Source organism: Salmo trutta, chromosome 8, assembly GCF_901001165.1.
Source record: "Salmo trutta chromosome 8, fSalTru1.1, whole genome shotgun sequence".
Classification (NCBI taxonomy): Eukaryota; Metazoa; Chordata; class Actinopteri; order Salmoniformes; family Salmonidae; genus Salmo; species Salmo trutta.
In genome coordinates, this window is record NC_042964.1 from 3,456,788 (window position 1) to 3,482,052 (window position 25,265).

At 43.6% G+C, this 25,265-nt stretch overlaps 2 protein-coding genes across 3 annotated transcripts in view; one reads left to right on the forward strand and one right to left on the reverse strand.

The window, feature by feature from the left end:
* LOC115198065 (zeta-sarcoglycan) overlaps nt 1-1,220 on the reverse strand; it is a 47,532-nt gene extending 46,312 nt beyond the window's left edge. Inside the window, exons 1-2 of one of the 2 annotated variants that reach the window (XM_029759737.1) lie at nt 1,138-1,220; nt 760-921 (exon numbers count right to left, since the gene is read on the reverse strand). In XM_029759737.1, coding sequence (XP_029615597.1) covers nt 760-798 — 39 coding nt within the window. In that variant the 5' untranslated portion in view covers nt 799-921; nt 1,138-1,220. Of the gene's footprint in view, nt 1-759; nt 977-1,137 lie in introns of those variants that run through there. The other variant, XM_029759738.1, reaches the window with a different exon arrangement.
* Nucleotides 1,221-4,133: 2,913 nt separating this feature from the next.
* Nucleotides 4,134-9,410, forward strand: LOC115198068 (dynactin subunit 6). The gene is made up of 7 exons (XM_029759739.1): nt 4,134-4,228; nt 7,019-7,083; nt 7,219-7,324; nt 7,423-7,511; nt 8,015-8,062; nt 8,184-8,326; nt 8,852-9,410. Exons 1-7 carry the CDS (start codon nt 4,191-4,193, stop codon nt 8,948-8,950), a joined length of 588 nt encoding a protein of 195 aa, XP_029615599.1. The 5' UTR covers nt 4,134-4,190; the 3' UTR covers nt 8,951-9,410.
* The last annotated feature ends 15,855 nt before the right edge of the window (nt 9,411-25,265 follow it).

Sequence of the window (25,265 nt, forward strand, 5' to 3'; positions counted from 1 at the left end):
AATTGACCAGAGCCCCAAGTAATATATTTGGGCCAGATAACTCACACCGGAATCGGCCCGAGCTCAATCCCCTGCATCCTAGCCATAAGTAATACTGCCGAGGGCAGCCCAGACTCAGGCCACATGACGTCAGCCGAGTCTGACTCTCAGCCGAGTGCCCCGACTCTCAGCCAGAATCAACCCAGATCCACTGTGTTAGCTGGTTAGTGTTTCCATTCCCCTTTAAACATTAGAAGAACTACAACCATATAGTTTGGAATATCATTCATAATTGGGTAAGAGTTGCACAAACCAAAACCAATATTCTTCAAGAATCATAATATCATCAATTAAATTGACCACCTTTTGCGAAGGTTGTCTTGGCGAACTGGCGAACTGGGAATAGGCTATTATGTTCACTGCTAAGCCGTGAGATCAAAGACATGGCAGATGCAAGTGTATCTCTCCAATGAATGTTCTCACTTGCCTGTTGCATATGTGCCAGTGCATAGAATAACAACAGACGTATCATAGATAGATAGCTTTAATATGTGTACTCTAAGCCTATATTATCAGTGAACATGTAACTTGCAAAAACTTTGAGTATGCTAAAAACAAGATTTATGGGATGAAGTCGTTTTGTAAACGTGCTCATGTATTGCCAGGTTGAATGTGCTGATGAATGGCATTTCTATTTTGAAAGTGAATTCTTCAAGATCAGACAACAGGTATGAATTAAAAGTAAAGCTATTAATTCGCATTTACTTTGACATATCTTACCTTCAGGGCCTCGATATCCAATGACGTTGACTCATCCATATCTTTGCAAAACGTAAATAAAGCGTTTTGGACAACTTGAATGGTTAGTTCATTGCGCAGAACTCAGACCTATATCTTGGGGCCAGTTGCACTTCAGTCTCATTGGGTTAGCATATTACCACACTGATGAAAAAGGAAAACCGAATGACTCTTGAAAATTCATGAGAATGTTTCCACTCAATGTAGCCTAATAAATAACTCAGATATAAAACAGATATAAAACAGATATAAAAGCATGCTTGCTTGCATTATCAATATAACGTTAGATGCCTCGAAAGAAAAAACTCAAAGGCGCATATTTTTTTAAAAATTATCCCAGAATTGTACTTGCTGTCATACCTATCTGGTAAATCTATCAGATTCTGGACATCTTCTCATCCAAAGATTGTGGAGTTGAGAGGCCCACCGGAGCATTTTTTTCAGTAGGCTACGCAAATCCACCCTAAACTCCTGTTCATCATAGGAAGATTTCCAACAAAAAAATGCATAGTCCACTTGCATGGTAGCTTATCTATCCGCACTCCGTAGCCTACCATCTCAAGAAAGACAGGTGCTTGCGTGACACGAGTGTGCGTAAAAAATCTGTCCATAACGAAAATTGCTCGGCGCGCGCTTTGCCAACCCTGGGCTGTGTGCGCGTTCCCGCGCGTGCAGTCGGTTTCTCCACAGCACCCAGTTTCAGTGTTTCTAATCAAGATTAGTAGATGAATCAGGCGTGTTGCTGATTGGTTCGAACAAGAGCTTGTAACCACACCAGCCTTACGCATACAAGATTGGCCACCCCTGGAAGAACAACATGTGAAAATAATATGTACAACCTGTGTCTCTGTGTGAAGTAAGTCATTTAATGCTGAGTGCTAAGGAGAAGATGAAAGAGTGTTAAGAAGATGGTGGAGAGAAGGAAGAGTCGAGTAAGTTAAGGTAGGAGGAGGTGAAGAGGGTGAGGGAGGGAAGATTATAAGAAAAGGTGGAAGATGGAGATCATCATGTGAAGTTCAGTTTGAATCCTATGACCAACTGGAAAGATCTAGTCTGGAGTAGACCAGCAACTGGAAAAAAATCTGTGTGTTTTTGTGTGTCAGGAAGTGATTTAAAAAGCGTAAGACGTATTGTTGTGGCCTATAAGATCAATAAAGTATTCTTCTTCTTCATGGTGAGGGTTATCAAGGAGATGAGATGGAAGAGGGAGATCATCAAGAGAGAGCTGGAAGGAGTGAGGGATACAATTATTAAGGAGAGAAAGAAACACGTGGACAAGGCTAGAGAAGGAGAGGATGAAGTAGTCAAATATTACATGTTGAAAAAGAAAGCTAAAGACACTTCACATTAATTAACCTCTACGGGATCGGTGCCCCCCTCCCCCACGGGACAGTTGAGCTAACGTGCACTAATGTGATTAGCATGAGGGTGTATGTAACAAGAACATCTCCCAGCACATAGACATATCTGATATGGGCAGAAAGCTTCAATTCTTGTTAACCTAACTGCACTGTCCAATTTACAGAGTCCACAGTTATGAACTTGAAAATGTATTAATAAACCAATTAGGCAGACTTGATACAACATTTTAAACATAAATGCAATGGCTCATTGGATCAGTCTAAAACTTTGCACATACACTGCTGCCAACTAGTAGCCAAAATCTAAATTATGCCTAAGCTGGAATTGGGTTTTCTGGGTCCCATCGCAGAACACGTGGGTAAAGCGGCGTTTTGTAAAAATCCTAATTGGCTTTGATATTCCAATTGGTTAGAGATGATCGAATCGCTGATTACTTTTTTGTACACACCACTCATTTTGACATCACCACAAACGACTTCAACGATGGCAATGTCTTTTTCTGGCATTTCAAAGATGATGGAACAAAAAACACTTTTTTCTTCTTTGTATTTTCTTCTACCAGATCTAATGTGTTATATTCTCCTACATTACTTTCACATTTCCACAAACTTCAAAGTGTTTCCTTTCAAATAGTATCAAGAATATGCATATCCTTCCTTCAGGGCCTGAGCTACAGGCAGTTAGATTTGGGTATGTCATTTTAGGTAAACATTGAAAAAAACGGTCCGATCCTTAAGAGGTTTTAAGAGACACTAATCATTCAGATTTTTCTGTATACCTTGACAGTTATCCTAAGGGCCCCTGAGATCCACGCTGGTTTGTATAGCCAACCCAGAGGTATAAGGATAGAATGAGAACACTGGTAGCGATACGGCCACGGAAGCTAAATTCTCTAACATTAGCTTGCATACATAGCCAGAGACGCTACTCTTCTAGCATTCGCATGAGACAGTTGAGATTGAATGGACCCTCTTTAGCACTTGTGTTTGGATACACAAATCACGTCAAAGTATGTACTGTAACTGCAGAAATGATTTTACTGTTTCTTCCGTTCTCAGATTCCTCAGTGTGACAGCCACATGACTGAGCTGGGAGAAATAAGGAGATAGACAGCTATTCTGCTCTGACATGTACTGTCAACTGTGGGACTTTATATAGACAGGTGTGTGCCTTTCCAAATCATGTCCAATCAATTGAATTTACCACAGGTGGACCAAACAAGTTGTAGAAACATCTCAAGGATGATCAATGGAAACAGGATGCACCTGAGCTCAATTTCTAATCTCATAGCAAAGGGTCTAAATACTTATGTAAATAAGGTATTTCTGTTTTTTATTTTTAATACATTTGCAAAAAAATTAAAAAATAAACTGTTTTTGCTTGGTCTTTATGGGGTATTGTGTGTAGATTGACGAGGAAAATATTTCATTTAATCCATTCTAGAATAAGTCTATAATGTAACACAATGTGGAAAAAGTCAAGGGGTACTGAATATTTCCCAAATGCACTGTATTTGATATCTGAGTGAGAATTAACTAACAAAATCAATGTGGGCCCCCTGGAGGTCAGGTTCCCTGGGCATGTGCCCTGTTAATGTATTGGTCCTTGGTGTTTTGATCACTGGGTGATGATGTAGGCCTAGACTAGATCATTGGTTCTCTTATATGGTCGCAATTGTAAATGAGAACTTGTTCTCAACTTGCCTACCTGGTTAAATAAAGGTGAAATAAAATAAATGAATAAATATGGAATATTTTAGTTAGAGTGTTATTTTTTTACCTTCTGACCGATAATTGAAGTCCTGCGGAGTGCAGCAAGTCGAAAAACTCGATGATTATAGTAAACAAGCCAAAATATTGTGGTATTCCTCTCTGATAAAGCTGAAATCAATAGAAATCTTGGTCTGACTGAATTGCACCACCAAAGTAATACAGCAGAGTGCAGTAGAGAGTTAGAATTGCGGTATCCAGACATCAACAATCAACCACGACTGTTTTTTTCCCCTCCAAGAATCATAATCAACTGTCGATAGTATCTTCTTCTCTGTCAGGATGGCGGACCCCAACACTAAACAGATGCCACAGAAAAGGTAATATTTGTACTAATTTAGTCACAAGGTTATATTAATAAGCACATTTTCTGGAACAATGTTACTACAATGCAGCTAGCGAACTAACTATAATATGTCAATGTGTTTTCTGGCTGGCTATGCTAGCTAGCAAAGAGGCAACACCCAGTAATGTTGTTAGCCATTCAGCTAGCTAGCTAACCAGTGCCGTGCCTCAGTAATATCAAAGATGATAGAATATATTCAGTTGTGTGTTTTACCAGAGATAGATAACGTCTCTGGCCTTATTAAGCGACGTGTTGTTAGCTTGTTGCTTAGCAAACATAACTCACAGATTTAATGTATCGTATCTTTAATGGCTAACAACTGACGGTCAGCTGGATCCTCGTTTATAAATCGTACATATAAAATATACCTACAAAATGTGCATATTGTATTGCAAACTGGCAAATAAGTATTTTGATGAAAAGCTTAGTCACAAAAAAACTGAAAATATATTAACAAGAATGCAGCCATTTGCCGTTAGTGTTAAGAGTGTTTTATTTTTAGAATCTAAAATAGACAGTAATCTTATAATTACACACAGGAATATTTTTCCTATTTATTTTATTTTCATAACTATAGAGTACCACAGTAGGAGTCATAATACCCATAAAACCTAGCGGTCAAACAGGGACATGGTTCCAATTGTCTTTCCACTATACATTTTTTTCCATAGGGGATTTTAGACATTCTTAAAGTAAGGGCTGTGTTTCGTTGTATGCTTACCTTGGCATGATGTTTTTATAACCATGTAAATCTCTCAAGGACAAGTTGACTTTTATCAATATATTCACCTGTATTTACCACCCAAAAATGTAATGCTAATGTGGCTATCATAACGAACTACAAATGCAATGATGATCTGGACGAGACTGCCGAACCGAGGCAAAGGTAAGAAAAACTCTGGATTAACTATCTAATGTTAGCTAAATGTAGTAATGAATAATTTGGCAACCTTTCTTTAAATGGGCAATTCTGTGAACCTTCTTGTAAATTTACACAATAACTGTTAGAAAAGGTGCCAGCTAGAGATGACGCTAATTAGCCATTTTGAATCTGAGACTAAATAGAGCCAAAGTCACCTTGTCCAAGAGAGATTTACATGGTTATCAAAACGTCACACCACAGTAAGCCTACACGAAACAAAACCCTTATTTCCCTATGGGAAAAATGTATAGTGGAAAAATGGTTGGAACCATTTCCCTGTTTGACTGCTAGGTTTAATGGGTATTATGACACCGCTGTGGGGCTCTATTGCAGAATATATTGCTCACCTTTCCTGGCTGTGATGGGTTCATATTCCCCAAGGAGCCTATACAACAAATAAACATGTGCATTTCTTGTTTAATTGGACCTAGTAGGCTAGTAAATAGATAGCTTAGTGTATATGTATTTCAAGTTTTGCGATATCATAGGCAGCGCGGTTTATAATACCGCCATTACAGTCTAATTTAACCGTTGAACTTTTACCCAGGCCTATGTATGCTACTGTAAGTACTGTAATTGCATTTTTTTTTTTCATATCATATTTAGGTTGGGGGAAAAGTTGATGGAACATTGTTGAATTCAAATCTTCTTCTGACATGTCCACAACCATTTTCCATTGTTTTCTCCTTCAGAAATGAACACAGTCCTTTTCCATATACACCATAATTTACTGCTAAATATTAAAACATTCTACAAGACAGTAGACTGGTAGTTTATGCAAAATATTTGACTGTATGGGTAGTCTACAGTATTGCTGTGCGATAGGAGCGCGACATCATTGCCTATTCAATCTCAGAGCCTATACGAAAGTAGGACATATAAACCCAATAATCTATTGATAAACAAAATATTAAACAACAATTAGTCCTTTTTGCATGCCGTGGCATAATGCCAATAGTTCAAAATTATACAAGTAAAGGGCATTATTGTCACCATAAAAGGTGAATGGAGGGAGTTTTCCAGGCAGAGTTTTACGACAGGTCTGATTTTTATAACGGGAGACATGCGTATGTATCACGTTTGCCAAGTTTATAAATCTCAATATCTTCAGAAATGGATCAAGCAGAGATTTTGTGTGACATTTATGCAACGGTTATAAATGAGGCCCCCTGATGATAAAATGGTTATGTTAGCTTGCTAGCTAAGTTGGCCTGCTGCTAGCCATTGCTGTTTTGCTAGCTACAGTAATGTTAGCTCATCAAATAAGAAGGCTAGATCATTGCCATCTTGGAGATACGTCTGAGTAATAATGCCATGACTTTGCCTGGCTACCCGAACTCCTTGCTACGCCCACGAACGTTAGTTTCTCTCCGCAATGGTCGAGTTCGTTTTGCATGGCCCGGTGTCCCAGGTGGGCGGAGTTTGGTCATTTTGGACCATTCTGTTGGTCATTAAGTGAAATTTCCACCCATGCCATGCAAAGCTAACTCCACTATTGATTCTGGATCTGAGTACCTCCCAGACGATTTCTAGAATGGAAATCCATTCTAGATGTCTGATTGGGTTTTCTGGGTCCCATCGCAGAACACGTGGGTAAAGCGGCGTTTTGAAAAATCCTAATTGGCTTTGATATTCCAATTGGTTAGAGATGATCCAATCGCTGATTACTTTTTTGTACACACCACTCATTTTGACATCACCACAAATGACTTCAACGATGGCAATCTCAGACTGAAGTATGTAGCAAACGATGGACTAGCGGGAAAAATTCAGTTTGAGTAGTCAGGCAAGCCATGGCTGGCTACCATCACAATTTCATGTATTTTCTGCCAACTCTTGCAGTGCCAACATTGCTGCTGGAGCAGTTGTGTGTGTAGAGAGTGAAATTAGAGGAGATGTGACCATTGGTAAGACTTTATTCATACTCCATATAGATTTTTTGCCATCAAGTATTGTTTAGTGTTTTATCCATTTCCCTCCAAATCAAAATAAGCAAGCTGTGTAGCATTATAGATGTATCAATCGTCTATTTCTTCCGGCAGGTCCAAGAACAGTGGTCCACCCCAAAGCACGTATTATAGCTGAGGCAGGCCCTATTATCATTGGAGAAGGTAACCTGATCGAGGAACAGGCTCTCATCATTAACAGGTAGGTCACTACTGCAGTTAGCTGTGTATCCAATACATCCGCGTCAATTTTAACACTTCTCTTTTTGTTTCTCTTCATTTTGCCTCTACGATCTTTAGTTATCCAGAAAATATTATGCCTGACACTGAAGGAGTTGAACCCAAGACCATGACGATTGGAATCAACAATGTGTTTGAAGTCGGTTGTGGTATCCTTCTACTGCACGTAGTCACAATGACTGGTTGTTGTGGACCATTTGCTCAAGAAAACGAATGTGATGTTACTGCTTTTTTAATGAGGGACATCGCCTACAGGCTAGTTTAACTAATGTTTATACAAGAGGAAAAATAACTAAGTATTGTAATGACATGTTTATTTTGTGTTATCTCCCAATTGTTTTTGGAGCAGTTAAAGAAAATGTCTAACACTCATCACTTCTAAACCTCAACCAACTTCTCATGTTTAACCCTCAACCAACTTCTCATGTTTAACCCTCAACCAACTTCTCATGTTTAACCCTCAACCAACTTCTCATGTTTAACCCTCAACCAACTTCTCATGTTTAACCCTCAACCAACTTCTCATGTTTAACCCTCAACCAACTTCTCATGTTTAACCCTCAACCAACTTCTCATGTTTAACCCTCAACCAACTTCTCATGTTTAACCCTCAACCAACTTCTCATGTTTAACCCTCAACCAACTTCTCAAGTCTCTCAAGCATTGAAAATTGGTGACAACAATGTCATCGAGTCAAAAGGTATGATATGCTTATAAAATACATGGTGCCTATACATAACAATGAACCCTTCTGCTGTCATTTGGAAGCCATTTTCGATGCTGTCTGTATGATGACGTACAACCCTCGCTCTCTGTCTCAGCGGACCTAGGGAAGAACGTCATTCTCACCAGTGGCTGTATCGTCGGCGCTTGTTGCCAGGTGAATACGTGTGAGGTCATTCCCGAGAACACAGTCATCTATGGGTCCAACTGCATGAGACGTGTGCAGACAGAAAGGCCTCAGGTTAGTCCCTACCATGAATTCCACCTAGCTCTTCACTAAGGAAAATACTAGACAATTACATTTTCAGTAATTTATCCAGAGTGACTTACAGTAGCACTTACGGTTAATTGACCGTGACATTTTTTTATTTATTTACCAAGTCGGCACAGGGATTCAAACCAGCGGCCTTTCGGTTACTGGCCCAACGCTCTTACCCGCTAGGCTACCTGTTTACCCCATGTGCCAATGTCCATACTAGCATACCACTGAGAATGCTAGCCCAATATATCACCTTATTCTAAATACTATGCCAGTGTAGGTACAGAAAGTGATTCTGGTAAAGAACACCAGGAAAATATTTTGTCCTTTAAAATGTGTATATATATATTCTCTGCAATGCTAGTGGTTGCATTGATATTGTCATCAGAGGAGAGGTTTTTAATTTTATATTTAAATGCTTAGGAATTGTTTTATCTTGTAATATTGTAATCTCTGACAGTTGATTTAAAATGTTCTAATTTGTTCTAACAAAAATGTTTGTTCCAGCCTCAGACGCTCCAGCTAGATTTCCTCATGAAGATCCTGCCCAACTACCATCACATGAAGAAGACTGTCAAAGGAACCTCCACCCCTGTCAGAAACTAACCTCTGACTAACCAAAGATCAGCATTCCCTGACGCTCACCAGACCTTAACAATGAAAGGTGTAGAGACTAAATTTATCCTAGACCTGTTGTCCTCGACCTGTTGTCCTCGACCTGTTGTCCTACAGCTATTGTCCTAGACCACGTAAGAAGTAGTTTCTCTCCTCTGAGGCATGAGTGCACATTCCTAGCTTTTCTCAATTCCCAAGCATAAGAGAGAGAGCCCATATGCAGCACTCCATTGGGTCATTAGCTAAACCAATAGTAATACAGTTCCTGGTTTTGTTTCTTATTTGTCTATCTTGCTCTTTTTATTGTATGATTTTTTTTTGTTGTCTGTTCAAATGTCATATCTTGTTTTTCTGTCTTAAATTTAGCAGATTCAGTTTTTATGTTAATGTATATTTTTCTGCTTTGGTTGTTGTGAAATAAAAAGCAATTTAAAAGAAACAATACAATTAACATGGATTCAATCTTGTGTGGTTTTTCACAGACTTATAGGCCCCTGAATGTTGCGTATGTAGTTTTATGTAAACAAAGTATAAAGCTGGTGTTGAATGCTTTTTCTAAGCTGTAGGAAAAGCGCATTGTGCCACACAGCGCTCAGTTCAGACAAGACAGTAGCCTCAATAGTCCATGAAAGATTTGCTCAAATGTTTTTGATGCTATTTGTTTAATTTCCACAAGGAGGTGCCAGTGAGGAATTTATTGTAGCTTCCACCCATATCAGCCACAGATACATGACACACACTGGGGCATGTGACGAGTCACAGGTTGATGTTATTAGCTTAGTGGACTCGTGTGTTAAGAAGTCAATAAAGTATTTTCTGATATCTGAACAGGTTAGTCTGACTTTCATCTAATGGGGAAGGTGTTGCCATATATAAACTAATGTAACATTATTCAAATAACAAAATTATACCTCAAAAGTAGGAATACAAATCCCAGAACATGATATCAAGCTCAAATGATATTACGTATTCAATATTCATGCACGGGTCATTCTACGAGTGTCGTTCGTCTATAGTAATTTTGTGAAAAATAGCTATGTATTTGTCCTCATTTTAACATTCTGTCATAAAGAGCACATGTTCAACTTCATAACTAACATGTTTTCCCATCTCAAGAAGTTAAATTAAGAGAAATTACTATAAAAGGGACAGGGTTGATGATTTAATCCCCTTGTGACAGAGGGGGATGGAAGCTTGTTGGGTGCGACATGGAGGGGAAATTGAATGCAATCCTAACAACAATATTTTAACTTTATAGGGTTGACTTTAAACCTGAGGGACAAATGTAAATTCATCACTCATCACATTAATTAAATAATAATCTTCAAAAATTCCTTTCTCAAAGCAACAAAATAGGGGCTTTACGACAATGGTGACATTCTGGGGTGAAGTGGGTTAAAATTTTTCTAGATGTTGGACAAACATGACGTGGGACATTCAGAGAAAACAAATAATTTATTTGATTAAAAACACACTATTTGATTTTAGTTTACTTTAGTTAAAGTGTAGATGTATGTGATTCAACTGTTAAATTGAGTGTTTTATCAAAATGTACACACATAATGTCTGGGTGACACAAAAGGCACTCTATTCGTGAAATGACCCAAATACTAAACAAGACTATTTACACAGTCTTTGTTTGGACCATATAAACTAGGAGTGGCCAACATTTTGCCGGCGGCATTCATCTTCGAAGGCAGGGGGTTGTCAGCATGACACGGTGCTTCCTATCAGGGGTTGTCAGAGTGGAGCCTTGCACTATAGGCCAACACAGCGGGAGCTCTAGATATACAGCTGGTACACTGTAGTGGGCAGGGGTGTGGCTGCTACCCCTACTCTCACTACAGTGCAGGGCGGAACAATGGCTGCCCCCAAGGCTGTTCTTTAGAGCCCCTTGTGTGGTGTTCCAAGGCTGTTCCCTAGAGCCCCCAGTCTGGTGTTCCATCTGCACCACAGACAACCCCTCTCCTGTGTGTGTGTGTGTGTGTGTGTGTGTGTGTGTGTGTGTGTGTGTGTGTGTGTGTGTGTGTGTGTGTGTGTGTGTGTGTTGTGTGTGTGTGTGTGTCAGGGGAGCTTTTTAATGAAACATTTTTGATCTTCTTCCCTACCGGGCACGGACGTCATTTCAACGTCTAACTGACATTTGGTTGAGTTGTCAACTAACGTGAATTCAACGTGAAATCAACAAAACATTTCAACATGTCATTGGATTTAGGGTAAAAGTTAGGTGAAAAAAAAAGACAAAAATTCCATAATGTTGATTACTTTTCGCAAATCCAATCATATTGTTGAAATGACGTGGAAACCATGTTGATTCAACCAGTTTTTACACAGTGGGTTCTTTGGCTATGTAGACGAAAGAGAATGGAGTGTGTATAACCTGTCATTGTTGCGATTGCAGCACACGCTAGAAGCTACTTTTTCTACAAAGCTATGTAAGTAATTCAAGCAACAGATACAGTCAAAACGAGGTAAAATGTTTTGTTATGTTAGACACGGATTAATCCTAGTCCTGGTCTGAAAATCAGTCAATGGAGAAACAATGAAAAAAATATATTTTTAAATCCAGGACTAAACTTAATCTGTGTCCGGGAAACCGCCCCAAAATGCATAACATCAACAGAGTGACCATAGAGAGCCCACACACATTTCTTCTATGGAGAATGTTTTGTTGTACTTTTCATGCGGCCGCAATGCAGCAGCTCATGGTAGGAAGCACAGCTGGCGTCTCAAACTGCCAATACTCATTGAATGAGCCCCATATCAACCAGGGGGCTAATTATTTCACCGGTAGAGTGGAGTGCAGCAGGGGCCCTCGCTTTCCAGTTTCACTTTTTACCCCCTCTTCTTCAATTTTTATTTTGGGGTTTGCCCTCCGCAGCGCCAATCAGTTACTTTAATTTGACAAGGGGGGACAGATGTCCGGCGCATTTGTGCGGATGTGCAGAGCGACAAGGACCGTGTGTGTGTGTGTGTGTGTGTGTGTGTGTGTGTGTGTGTGTGTGTGTGTCTGTGGCTTTTCTAATCTGTGGATGGGTTTTTCTGAAGCTCGAGAGGCAGGGGCATATGTTGATAGGGAGTCGAAGCAGGAAGTTGAAATGCAATGCTATATTTGGGAGCTAGTTATTTATACTCCCCAAATACATAGTCTTTTTGAAGAAGAATAGTTCAGCTGTCACGGGTGAATTAAAACAGAATATATTTTGTTGTTCTGTCTGAATGATTGTTTTTCCTTGAGTATTTTGCAGGATTGGACATTCATCAACCATGAAAGAGTTCACATTTTATATCATGTTTCCGTTTTGTGTGCAAAATTGTGTTTGTTTTTCTGTGTGCCATAATTAATTAATTTTATAATTTCATTGTAACACTAATATTTAGTCTACTAGAAACTATATCATACATGCAAAAAGGCCCCACAGCATGTTATCTTAAAGGTCCAGTGTAGTCAAAAACGTGATTTACCTGTGTTAATATATATTTCCACACTATGAGATTGGTATAATATGGTGAATTAATGAATAAGAAAATAAATAATGATTATGCCCTTTTAGTGTAAGAGCTGTTTGAAAAGACCGCCTGAAATTTAAGCCTGTTTTAGTAGGATGGAGTTTTGGCCAGCCTGATGACGTCACCAGGCAGTAAATTAGTTAATAGACCAATATGAAAGAGAGTTCCAAACCTCTCTGCCAATAACAGTAAGTTTTCAGTATTCCCCTCCCCACTTAGACCACTCCCAGACAGTCCTAGCAAAATTCTTGCTTGATCAATTGCTCTTTGCTAAGAAGCTATCTTTGTTTCTTTTTGACCATTTTAACTGAAAACAAAGTAAGGTACTTAATTGTTACTCCAAAATTATTTGATATTGAGATAAAAATAAAAAAAACATTTGCATTGGACCTTTAAGCCACCATAAATATTAGTACCTGAGTATGTGATATAGGAGAACTTGCTCTAGAACTTTCTCTAATTCTATATGTTAGGGAATTAGTAGAAGCCATTTAAACAACATACATTTCCTTTCCACTGTTCTGAAAGCCAACCTCTTTTACAAAAAGTTTCACAATTTATTGGGGATGACAGTGTACACCAACCAACCAGCTTAGTAGCCAAACAAGAACATCATTTACAAAATAGAACCTCATCTATTTTCATATTCAGTACACGGTTTGAACACACAAACTAGATACAGTTCAAGTCGAGTTGTTGTCGGTCATGTTGAAAAAAGGCCACTATTAGTCCGGAGGAGATTAAGGCTTTCTGACAGCTGACCTTTGCATCCTGGTCTGCTTCCCTTTTGAAATGTGAAATGTGACCTATAGGACACAGTGGCATCCATTGCATTTCAACAGGAATAATTAACTTCATCCCTACAGGGACTAAGACTACACTGGTTGTCATGTCCTCGGTCCTTGCCTTTAGATCAACAAGGGTTCCCATATACATGTAGTTAGTCTCTATTGGGACTATGGTTTTGCCGCAATCCTATTTTATTGAGCATTAATATTTCAGCATTGGTTTCTGCCTTCGAGACATTCGACATGCATATCAAATTGTTGAAGTTGTGCTTGACTAACACAATATCCACAACAGTGGTTATGCAACTGTTGATATAATCTGTTGATATTGAAAGAAAAATTGATTTCTCGATCAGGAAACTTTCCATAACATGAATCATAACACCAGTTGCCTGTGATCAGTCTCTATAAATGTCCATTTGAATGATAGTATAAGAAAAAAAGGACAACAGCTTTAGCTTTTAAGGAGAAAGGAAACACACATAATTTGGAAAGGAAACAGCAACAGCAATTCCGCCACTGTGTTTATATACTGTAGCTCCAATCATTTTTCTTAATCAAAATACCTTATAATTTCTTGCGTACCCTTGTCTTTGTAATTTAAATCAAACGTTAACAGAGATCCTAGTTTATCAAGTCTGAGATAAAAATATAGATGGCATAACGGTATAATCAAACAAGCAGTTATATTCAGTCACAGACAGCTGGTTGTCAGACTAAGCAGACCTCAACATTATTTTGTTTTATGTAAAGTCTAAGTCTTTGGTAATTTACATACCTGAAGTCTAGCCTGATGAATCCAGAATGAAAGCTACCTTCACTATTTTGGATTCACCAGGCTTAGTTAAGTCCCCCCCCAACAAATGTACACTTTCAATGACTGTGATATGTGGTTGTCTTACCTACCTTAGTTGATCGCACTGACTATTGGATAAGCGTCTTTGCTAAATTAGTATTTTTGGAGAGACAAGGGGTAATGATAAAGGTTTTAGATTTACTCTTAAAAACCCTGTACACTTTCTTCACCAGCAACAAAGGAGAAAGTATAACTTCACGGGTAACCCTTTGTCCTCCCTTTTGAATTACATTCTCTCTCAAGACATTTTAGGACCTCTCAGAAGCATTCCAAGAGAACCTTATACTCCATTACACGTGTCAACAGAATAGAAGCCAAGCCTAAAGGACACACTTAAGATGTCCTCTGTTCTCTTCTTAACATTTTATCTACTCTCTGACCCATTGCAGCTTATACTCTCCCAAAAGCACAGAAGGGGCCCCTTTACCCCCTCTATTTGAACAGAGATTTACTCTGCTAAACAATTCCAGGTATTCTTCTGATACATGTCAGGTGTGGGGGGTGGAGACACAGACACGTTATTGTTTTTGTTCTGTGCTAAGTTTCATTCTTACATCAACGAGGTGGAGGATCCCTATATTGTCCTTGAGGATAAACCAGATCGCCATACGCAGGGATGCTACATACTTAATCAGCAGAGCTCAGTCGCTGGCCTGCCTGCTACCCTGTCAGATATAAAACATATGTTGTTTGAAAGGAGAAAGAAGCAAACCGGAGAGGAATAAGCTGAGTCCGCCAATTCAGTGTTTAAAAAGTTGAATCCAAATACGTCCGTTGACAATTTTTATTACCACAATGCACTTGACAAAACAGGGCCACACCTTGGTAAAAGCCCTTGAACACAGACCTAGTGTTGTTCCCCTGTGACTTTAAAGAACATGAAGGGACAGACACCTTGTGAAGAAGAACCAATCCCTCGAGAAGTGACCCGTCCTCCAGCCTCCTACAGCCAATTAGAATAGGTCAATCTTTCTGCAAATTGCTCATTAGTGATGTCAGAGGTAGATCAAAAGGCAGCCAAGCCAGCCAACCATATAGGAACCAGGAATGTGGAGTAACGCTAGTCAAAGGAATGGAATGGTTTGGCTTTCAGCCCATTGAGACCAATTTTACTCTGCATTACTCAGAAGAACAATGTGTACACTGCCAAATGAACCATGGTCATTGGTTTTGATGGGATGTTTTCCTGGTTTTGTAGCGATGACTACTGCAACAGTGTGTTGTTTTGGGAGAGAGGAAGTCTTACTGAGGCCACAGGCTTAGGGATGGGTTGAAATATACAGAATGGGTACCTGGAGGAAAATGGGGAAGGGTCGTGCTTTTTACATTTCAGTCAAGGGGAAGGTTTAGTATTTTTTTTTTTATCTGGTCCGGGGGGTCATGTCATTTGCAATTGATTACATTTCTATATTTCTCAGTGTTTTAGAATGAGTTACTTATTAAGCTATATATCGACGTGTACCCGATGCCGACCCTCATCTCTGATTCTACACTGGGCACGCAATATCAAGTGGGCCTATAGGCTATTTGTGTCATCTCAATCAAATGATCCATAGCCTATAGGATACGAAGGGCAGGCTTGGTGAAGCACAGAACAAAGATATTTCTAAGATAGCTGCTGGGATGGTGTAAATACAACTAGGTTGCATTACACACTGCAGTTGATATTCCAACACTGAGCCCTGACCTGCTCTTTTTGATGTGCTGCCTAACCAATGGCTGTGCTGTGTGCTGTCTAACCAATGGCTGTGCTGTGTGCTGTGTGCTGTCTAACCAATGGCTGTGCTGTGTGCTGTGTGTTGCCTAACCAATGGCTGTGCTGTGTGCTGCCTAACCAATGGCTGTGCTGTGTGCTGCCTAACCAATGGCTGTGCTGTGTGCTGCCTAACCAATGGCTGTGCTGTGTGCTGTCTAACCAATGGCTGTGCTGTGTGCTGTGTGCTGTCTAACCAATGGCTGTGCTGTGTGCTGTGTGTTGCCTAACCAATGGCTGTGCTGTGTGCTGCCTAACCAATGGCTGTGCTGTGTGCTGCCTAACCAATGGCTGTGCTGTGTGCTGCCTAACCAATGGCTGTGCTGTGTGCTGTGTGCTGCCTAACCAATGGCTGTGCTGTGTGCTGTGTGCTGTGTGCTGCCTAACCAATGGCTGTGCTGTGTGCTGTGTGCTGCCTAACCAATGGCTGTGCTGTGTGCTGTGTGCTGACTAACCAATGGCTGTGCTGTGTGCTGTGTGCTGCCTAACCAATGGCTGTGCTGTGTGCTGTGTGCTGCCTAACCAATGGCTGTGCTGTGTGCTGTGTGCTGCCTAACCAATGGCTGTGCTGTGTGCTGTGTGCTGTGTGCTGCCTAACCAATGGCTGTGCTGTGTGCTGTGTGCTGCCTAACCAATGGCTGTGCTGTGTGCTGTGTGCTGCCTAACCAATGGCTGTGCTGTGTAGGCCTATGGTGGCAGTTCAGGAGGAGAGTCAAAGGCTTCTTCCGAAAAAAATATTTGATTATGCCTAGTCCAAGAAATGCACTATCTTGTGTGCGCAGACTAACCTATATCCTATGTTCTGTTCAGTTTGAGAATGAGAACGCGAAGAGTCGAAGGAGGACAACTTTGATAGCTTTCTAATATTATAATTTATTTGATTAAAAACAGTATGTTTCCTGCCCATGATGTATTTATCAGAGCTATTGACCTCACAATAAGCCAGAGTCGAGTCACTTACATTGTGGTGCTGAAACTTGAAACATCAGCAGCGGCACAGTCAATTGGAAATGGACAGCTCAAAATATAACGCTGAAAGTAGGCAAATTCGAGTAGGCATAATTCATTTCAACAGTCTTCATTTTAATTAGACTTTACTAACAACAAGAGGGCTTTGTGTTGGAGCTTTTTTCTTCTTATTTAAGAAATAAGAGATATGTCTACCTGTTTGACAGACAGCATTAGGATCTAGGCTGCTATAGCCATAGATTTGTCGGTCATATCCTCCACCCACAGTGCACTATTTAAATGCACTCTTTTAAACCTATAACAGCGCTTTTGGTCCACAAAGCTTTGTGCTAGAAACACGCTGTAAAATACCCGGGAAAGTCATGACGCCAATGCATATGGGACTATCAGAGGCTGAAATACGACCTTCTATAGAGGAGGAGACAAATAAAATTGACTTTGCTTGGGAAGTAATCCAATACTGCCACTATCAACTGATTAAGATATTAACTTTCTGTACAACAGAAGATGTTTAAATGCAGACAGTTTTCAGGGAAACTCTTGTCACCTTTTGTTGGGTTAAAGCACGGAGAAGAGTAACCAGCAGTTAAAGCTTACATTTTTCTGAATCAGTAGACCTACTCTGTCTGGGGTGGAAATATAGGCCTACTCTGTCTGGGGTGGAAAGGTAGACCTACTCTGTCTGGAGGGGAAAGGTAGACCTACTCTGTCTGGGGTGGAAATATAGGCCTACTCTGTCTGGGGTGGAAAGGTAGATCTACTCTGTCTGGGGTGGAAATGTAGACCTACTCTGTCTGGGGTGGAAAGGTAGACCTACTCTGTCTGGGGTGGAAATGTAGGTCTACTCTGTCTGGGGTGGAAAGGTAGACCTACTCTGTCTGGGGTGGAAAGGTAGACCTACTCTGTCTGGGGTGGAAATGTAGACCTACTCTGTCTGGGGTGGAAATGTAGACCTACTCTGTCTGGAGGGGAAAGGTAGTTCTACTCTGTCTGGTGTGGAAATGTAGAACTACTCTGTCTGGGGTGGAAATATAGGCCTACGCTGTCTGGGGTGGAAAGGTAGACCTACTCTGTCTGGGGTGGAAAGGTAGGCCTACTCTGTCTGAGGTGGAAATGTAGGTCTACTCTGTCTGGGGTGGAAAGGTAGACCTACTCTGTCTGGGGTGGAAATGTAGACCTACTCTGTCTGGGGTGGAAATATAGGCCTACGCTGTCTGGGGTGGAAAGGTAGACCTACTCTGTCTGGGGTGGAAAGGTAGGCCTACTCTGTCTGGGGTGGAAATGTAGGTCTACTCTGTCTGGGGTGGAAAGGTAGACCTACTCTGTCTGGGGTGGAAAGGTAGAACTACTCTGTCTGGGGTGGAAATATAGGCCTACGCTGTCTGGGGTGGAAAGGTAGACCTACTCTGTCTGGGGTGGAAATATAGGCCTACGCTGTCTGGGGTGGAAAGGTAGACCTACTCTGTCTGGGGTGGAAAGGTAGGCCTACTCTGTCTGGGGTGGAAATGTAGGTCTACTCTGTCTGGGGTGGAAAGGTAGACCTACTCTGTCTGGGGTGGAAATGTAGACCTACTCTGTCTGGGGTGGAAATGTAGACCTACTCTGTCTGGAGGGGAAAGGTAGACCTACTCTGTCTGGGGTGGAAAGGTAGATCTACTCTGTCTGGGGTGGAAATGTAGACCTACTCTGTCTGGGGTGGAAATGTAGACCTACTCTGTCTGGAGGGGAAAGGTAGACCTACTCTGTCTGGGGTGGAAATGTAGACCTACTCTGTCTGGGGTGGAAAGGTAGACCTACTCTGTCTGGGGTGGAAATGTAGACCTACTCTGTCTGGGGTGGAAATGTAGACCTACTCTGTCTGGAGGGGAAAGGTAGACCTACTCTGTCTGGGGTGGAAAGGTAGATCTACTCTGTCTGGGGTGGAAATGTAGACCTACTCTGTCTGGGGTGGAAATGTAGACCTACTCTGTCTGGAGGGGAAAGGTAGACCTACTCTGTCTGGGGTGGAAATGTAGACCTACTCTGTCTGGGGTGGAAAGGTAGATCTACTCTGTCTGGGGTGGAAAGGTAGACCTACTCTGTCTGGGGTGGAAATGTAGACCTACTCTGTCTGGGGTGGAAATGTAGACCTACTCTGTCTGGGGTGGAAATGTAGACCTACTCTGTCTGGGGTGGAAATGTAGACCTACTCTGTCTGGAGGGGAAAGGTAGACCTACTCTGTCTGGGGTGGAAATGTAGACCTACTCTGTCTGGGGTGGAAATGTAGACCTACTCTGTCTGGGGTGGAAATGTAGACCTACTCTGTCTGGAGGGGAAAGGTAGACCTACTCTGTCTGGGGTGGAAAGGTAGATCTACTCTGTCTGGGGTGGAAATGTAGACCTACTCTGTCTGGGGTGGAAATGTAGACCTACTCTGTCTGGGGTGGAAATGTAGACCTACTCTGTCTGGAGGGGAATGGTAGACCTACTCTGTCTGGGGTGGAAATGTAGACCTACTCTGTCTGGGGTGGAAAGGTAGATCTACTCTGTCTGGGGTGGAAAGGTAGACCTACTCTGTCTGGGGTGGAAATGTAGACCTACTCTGTCTGGGGTGGAAATGTAGACCCACTCTGTCTGGGGTGGAAATGTAGACCTACTCTGTCTGGGGTGGAAATGTAGACCTTCTCTGTCTGGAGGGGAAAGGTAGACCTACTCTGTCTGGGGTGGAAAGGTAGATCTAATCTGTCTGGGGTGGAAATGTAGACCTACTCTGTCTGGGGTGGAAATGTAGACCTACTCTGTCTGGGGTGGAAATGTAGACCTACTCTGTCTGGAGGGGAAAGGTAGACCTACTCTGTCTGGGGTGGAAATGTAGACCTACTCTGTCTGGGGTGGAAAGGTAGATCTACTCTGTCTGGGGTGGAAAGGTAGACCTACTCTGTCTGGAGGGGAAAGGTAGACCTACTCTGTCTGGGGTGGAAAGGTAGACCTACTCTGTCTGGAGGGGAAATGTAGACCTACTCTGTCTGGGGTGGAATGGTAGACCTACTCTGTCTGGGGTGGAAATGTAGGCCTACTCTGTCTGGGGTGGAATGGTAGACCTACTCTGTCTGGGGTGGAAATGTAGGCCCTACTCTGTCTGGGGTGGAAAGGTAGGCCTTATTCTGTCTGGGGTGGAAAGGTAGACCTACTCTGTCTGGGGTGGAAAGGTAGACCTACTCTGTCTGGGGTGGAAATGTAGGCCTACTCTGTCTGGGGTGGAAAGGTAGGCCTACTCTGTCTGGGGTGGAAAGGTAGGTCTACTCTGTCTGGGGTGGAAAGGTAGACCTACTCTGTCTGGGGTGGAAAAGTAGGCCTACTCTGTCTGGGGTGGAAAAGTAGGTCTACTCTGTCTGGGGTGGAAAGGTAGACCTACTCTGTCTGGGGTGGAAAGGTAGATCTACTCTGTCTGGGGTGGAATGGTAGACCTACTCTGTCTGGGGTGGAAATGTAGGCCTACTCTGTCTGGGGTGGAAAGGTAGGCCCTACTCTGTCTGGGGTGGAAAGGTAGACCTACTCTGTCTGGGGTGGAAAGGTAGGCCTACTCTGTCTGGGTTGGAAATGTAGGTCTACTCTGTCTGGGGTGGAAAGGTAGACCTACTCTGTCTGGGGTGGAAATGTAGACCTACTCTGTCTGGGGTGGAAAGGTAGACCTACTCTGTCTGGGGTGGAAATGTAGACCTACTCTGTCTGGGGTGGAAATGTAGACCTACTCTGTCTGGAGGGGAAAGGTAGACCTACTCTGTCTGGGGTGGAAAGGTAGATCTACTCTGTCTGGGGTGGAAATGTAGACCTACTCTGTCTGGGGTGGAAATGTAGACCTACTCTGTCTGGAGGGGAAAGGTAGACCTACTCTGTCTGGGGTGGAAATGTAGACCTACTCTGTCTGGGGTGGAAAGGTAGATCTACTCTGTCTGGGGTGGAAAGGTAGACCTACTCTGTCTGGGGTGGAAATGTAGACCTACTCTGTCTGGGGTGGAAATGTAGACCTACTCTGTCTGGGGTGGAAATGTAGACCTACTCTGTCTGGGGTGGAAATGTAGACCTACTCTGTCTGGAGGGGAAAGGTAGACCTACTCTGTCTGGGGTGGAAATGTAGACCTACTCTGTCTGGGGTGGAAATGTAGACCTACTCTGTCTGGGGTGGAAATGTAGACCTACTCTGTCTGGAGGGGAAAGGTAGACCTACTCTGTCTGGGGTGGAAAGGTAGATCTACTCTGTCTGGGGTGGAAATGTAGACCTACTCTGTCTGGGGTGGAAATGTAGACCTACTCTGTCTGGGGTGGAAATGTAGACCTACTCTGTCTGGAGGGGAATGGTAGACCTACTCTGTCTGGGGTGGAAATGTAGACCTACTCTGTCTGGGGTGGAAAGGTAGATCTACTCTGTCTGGGGTGGAAAGGTAGACCTACTCTGTCTGGGGTGGAAATGTAGACCTACTCTGTCTGGGGTGGAAATGTAGACCTACTCTGTCTGGGGTGGAAATGTAGACCTACTCTGTCTGGGGTGGAAATGTAGACCTTCTCTGTCTGGAGGGGAAAGGTAGACCTACTCTGTCTGGGGTGGAAAGGTAGATCTAATCTGTCTGGGGTGGAAATGTAGACCTACTCTGTCTGGGGTGGAAATGTAGACCTACTCTGTCTGGGGTGGAAATGTAGACCTACTCTGTCTGGAGGGGAAAGGTAGACCTACTCTGTCTGGGGTGGAAATGTAGACCTACTCTGTCTGGGGTGGAAAGGTAGATCTACTCTGTCTGGGGTGGAAAGGTAGACCTACTCTGTCTGGAGGGGAAAGGTAGACCTACTCTGTCTGGGGTGGAAAGGTAGACCTACTCTGTCTGGAGGGGAAATGTAGACCTACTCTGTCTGGGGTGGAATGGTAGACCTACTCTGTCTGGGGTGGAAATGTAGGCCTACTCTGTCTGGGGTGGAATGGTAGACCTACTCTGTCTGGGGTGGAAATGTAGGCCCTACTCTGTCTGGGGTGGAAAGGTAGGCCTTATTCTGTCTGGGGTGGAAAGGTAGACCTACTCTGTCTGGGGTGGAAAGGTAGACCTACTCTGTCTGGGGTGGAAATGTAGGCCTACTCTGTCTGGGGTGGAAAGGTAGGCCTACTCTGTCTGGGGTGGAAAGGTAGGTCTACTCTGTCTGGGGTGGAAAGGTAGACCTACTCTGTCTGGGGTGGAAAAGTAGGCCTACTCTGTCTGGGGTGGAAAAGTAGGTCTACTCTGTCTGGGGTGGAAAGGTAGACCTACTCTGTCTGGGGTGGAAAGGTAGATCTACTCTGTCTGGGGTGGAATGGTAGACCTACTCTGTCTGGGGTGGAAATGTAGACCTACTCTGTCTGGGGTGGAAAGGTAGGCCCTACTCTGTCTGGGGTGGAAAGGTAGACCTACTCTGTCTGGGGTGGAAAGGTAGGCCTACTCTGTCTGGGTTGGAAATGTAGGTCTACTCTGTCTGGGGTGGAAAGGTAGACCTACTCTGTCTGGGGTGGAAAGGTAGAACTACTCTGTCTGGGGTGGAAATATAGGCCTACGCTGTCTGGGGTGGAAAGGTAGACCTACTCTGTCTGGGGTGGAAAAATAGGCCTACGCTGTCTGGGGTGGAAAGGTAGACCTACTCTGTCTGGGGTGGAAAGGTAGGCCTACTCTGTCTGGGGTGGAAATGTAGGTCTACTCTGTCTGGGGTGGAAAGGTAGACCTACTCTGTCTGGGGTGGAAATGTAGACCTACTCTGTCTGGGGTGGAAATGTAGACCTACTCTGTCTGGAGTGGAAAGGTAGACCTACTCTGTCTGGGGTGGAAAGGTAGATCTACTCTGTCTGGGGTGGAAATGTAGACGTACTCTGTCTGGGGTGGAAATGTAGACCTACTCTGTCTGGGGTGGAAATGTAGACCTACTCTGTCTGGAGGGGAAAGGTAGACCTACTCTGTCTGGGGTGGAAATGTAGACCTACTCTGTCTGGGGTGGAAAGGTAGATCTACTCTGTCTGGGGTGGAAAGGTAGACCTACTCTGTCTGGGGTGGAAATGTAGACCTACTCTGTCTGGGGTGGAAATGTAGACCTACTCTGTCTGGGGTGGAAATGTAGACCTACTCTGTCTGGAGGGGAAAGGTAGACCTACTCTGTCTGGGGTGGAAATGTAGACCTACTCTGTCTGGGGTGGAAATGTAGACCTACTCTGTCTGGGGTGGAAATGTAGACCTACTCTGTCTGGAGGGGAAAGGTAGACCTACTCTGTCTGGGGTGGAAAGGTAGATCTACTCTGTCTGGGGTGGAAATGTAGACCTACTCTGTCTGGGGTGGAAATGTAGACCTACTCTGTCTGGGGTGGAAATGTAGACCTACTCTGTCTGGAGGGGAATGGTAGACCTACTCTGTCTGGGGTGGAAAGGTAGATCTACTCTGTCTGGGGTGGAAAGGTAGACCTACTCTGTCTGGGGTGGAAATGTAGGTCTACTCTGTCTGGGGTGGAAATGTAGACCTACTCTGTCTGGGGTGGAAATGTAGACCTTCTCTGTCTGGAGGGGAAAGGTAGACCTACTCTGTCTGGGGTGGAAAGGTAGATCTAATCTGTCTGGGGTGGAAATGTAGACCTACTCTGTCTGGGGTGGAAATGTAGACCTGCTCTGTCTGGGGTGGAAATGTAGACCTACTCTGTCTGGAGGGGAAAGGTAGACCTACTCTGTCTGGGGTGGAAATGTAGACCTACTCTGTCTGGGGTGGAAAGGTAGATCTACTCTGTCTGGGGTGGAAAGGTAGACCTACTCTGTCTGGAGGGGAAAGGTAGACCTACTCTGTCTGGGGTGGAAAGGTAGACCTACTCTGTCTGGAGGGGAAAGGTAGACCTACTCTGTCTGGGGTGGAATGGTAGACCTACTCTGTCTGGGGTGGAAATGTAGGCCTACTCTGTCTGGGGTGGAATGGTAGACCTACTCTGTCTGGGGTGGAAATGTAGGCCCTACTCTGTCTGGGGTGGAAAGGTAGGCCTTATTCTGTCTGGGGTGGAAAGGTAGACCTACTCTGTCTGGGGTGGAAATGTAGGCCTACTCTGTCTGGGGTGGAAAGGTAGGCCTACTCTGTCTGGGGTGGAAAGGTAGGTCTACTCTGTCTGGGGTGGAAAGGTAGACCTACTCTGTCTGGGGTGGAAAAGTAGGCCTACTCTGTCTGGGGTGGAAAAGTAGGTCTACTCTGTCTGGGGTGGAAAGGTAGACCTACTCTGTCTGGGGTGGAAAGGTAGATCTACTCTGTCTGGGGTGGAATGGTAGACCTACTCTGTCTGGGGTGGAAATGTAGGCCTACTCTGTCTGGGGTGGAAAGGTAGGCCCTACTCTGTCTGGGGTGGAAAGGTAGGCCTACTCTGTCTGGGGTGGAAAGGTAGACCTACTCTGTCTGGGGTGGAAAGGTAGACCTACTCTGTCTGGGGTGGAAATGTAGACCTACTCTGTCTGGAGGGGAAAGGTAGACCTACTCTGTCTGGGGTGGAAAGGTAGATCTACTCTGTCTGGGGTGGAAATGTAGACCTACTCTGTCTGTGGTGGAAATGTAGACCTACTCTGTCTGGGGTGGAAATGTAGACCTACTCTGTCTGGGGTGGAAATGTAGACCTACTCTGTCTGGAGGGGAAAGGTAGACCTACTCTGTCTGGGGTGGAAATGTAGACCTACTCTGTCTGGGGTGGAAAGGTAGATCTACTCTGTCTGGGGTGGAAAGGTAGACCTACTCTGTCTGGAGGGGAAAGGTAGACCTACTCTGTCTGGGGTGGAAAGGTAGACCTACTCTGTCTGGAGGGGAAAGGTAGACCTACTCTGTCTGGGGTGGAATGGTAGACCTACTCTGTCTGGGGTGGAAATGTAGGCCTACTCTGTCTGGGGTGGAATGGTAGACCTACTCTGTCTGGGGTGGAAATGTAGGCCCTACTCTGTCTGGGGTGGAAAGGTAGGCCTTATTCTGTCTGGGGTGGAAAGGTAGACCTACTCTGTCTGGGGTGGAAATGTAGGCCTACTCTGTCTGGGGTGGAAAGGTAGGCCTACTCTGTCTGGGGTGGAAAGGTAGGTCTACTCTGTCTGGGGTGGAAAGGTAGACCTACTCTGTCTGGGGTGGAAAAGTAGGCCTACTCTGTCTGGGGTGGAAAAGTAGGTCTACTCTGTCTGGGGTGGAAAGGTAGACCTACTCTGTCTGGGGTGGAAAGGTAGATCTACTCTGTCTGGGGTGGAATGGTAGACCTACTCTGTCTGGGGTGGAAATGTAGGCCTACTCTGTCTGGGGTGGAAAGGTAGGCCCTACTCTGTCTGGGGTGGAAAGGTAGGCCTACTCTGTCTGGGGTGGAAAGGTAGACCTACTCTGTCTGGGGTGGAAAGGTAGACCTACTCTGTCTGGGGTGGAAATGTAGACCTACTCTGTCTGGAGGG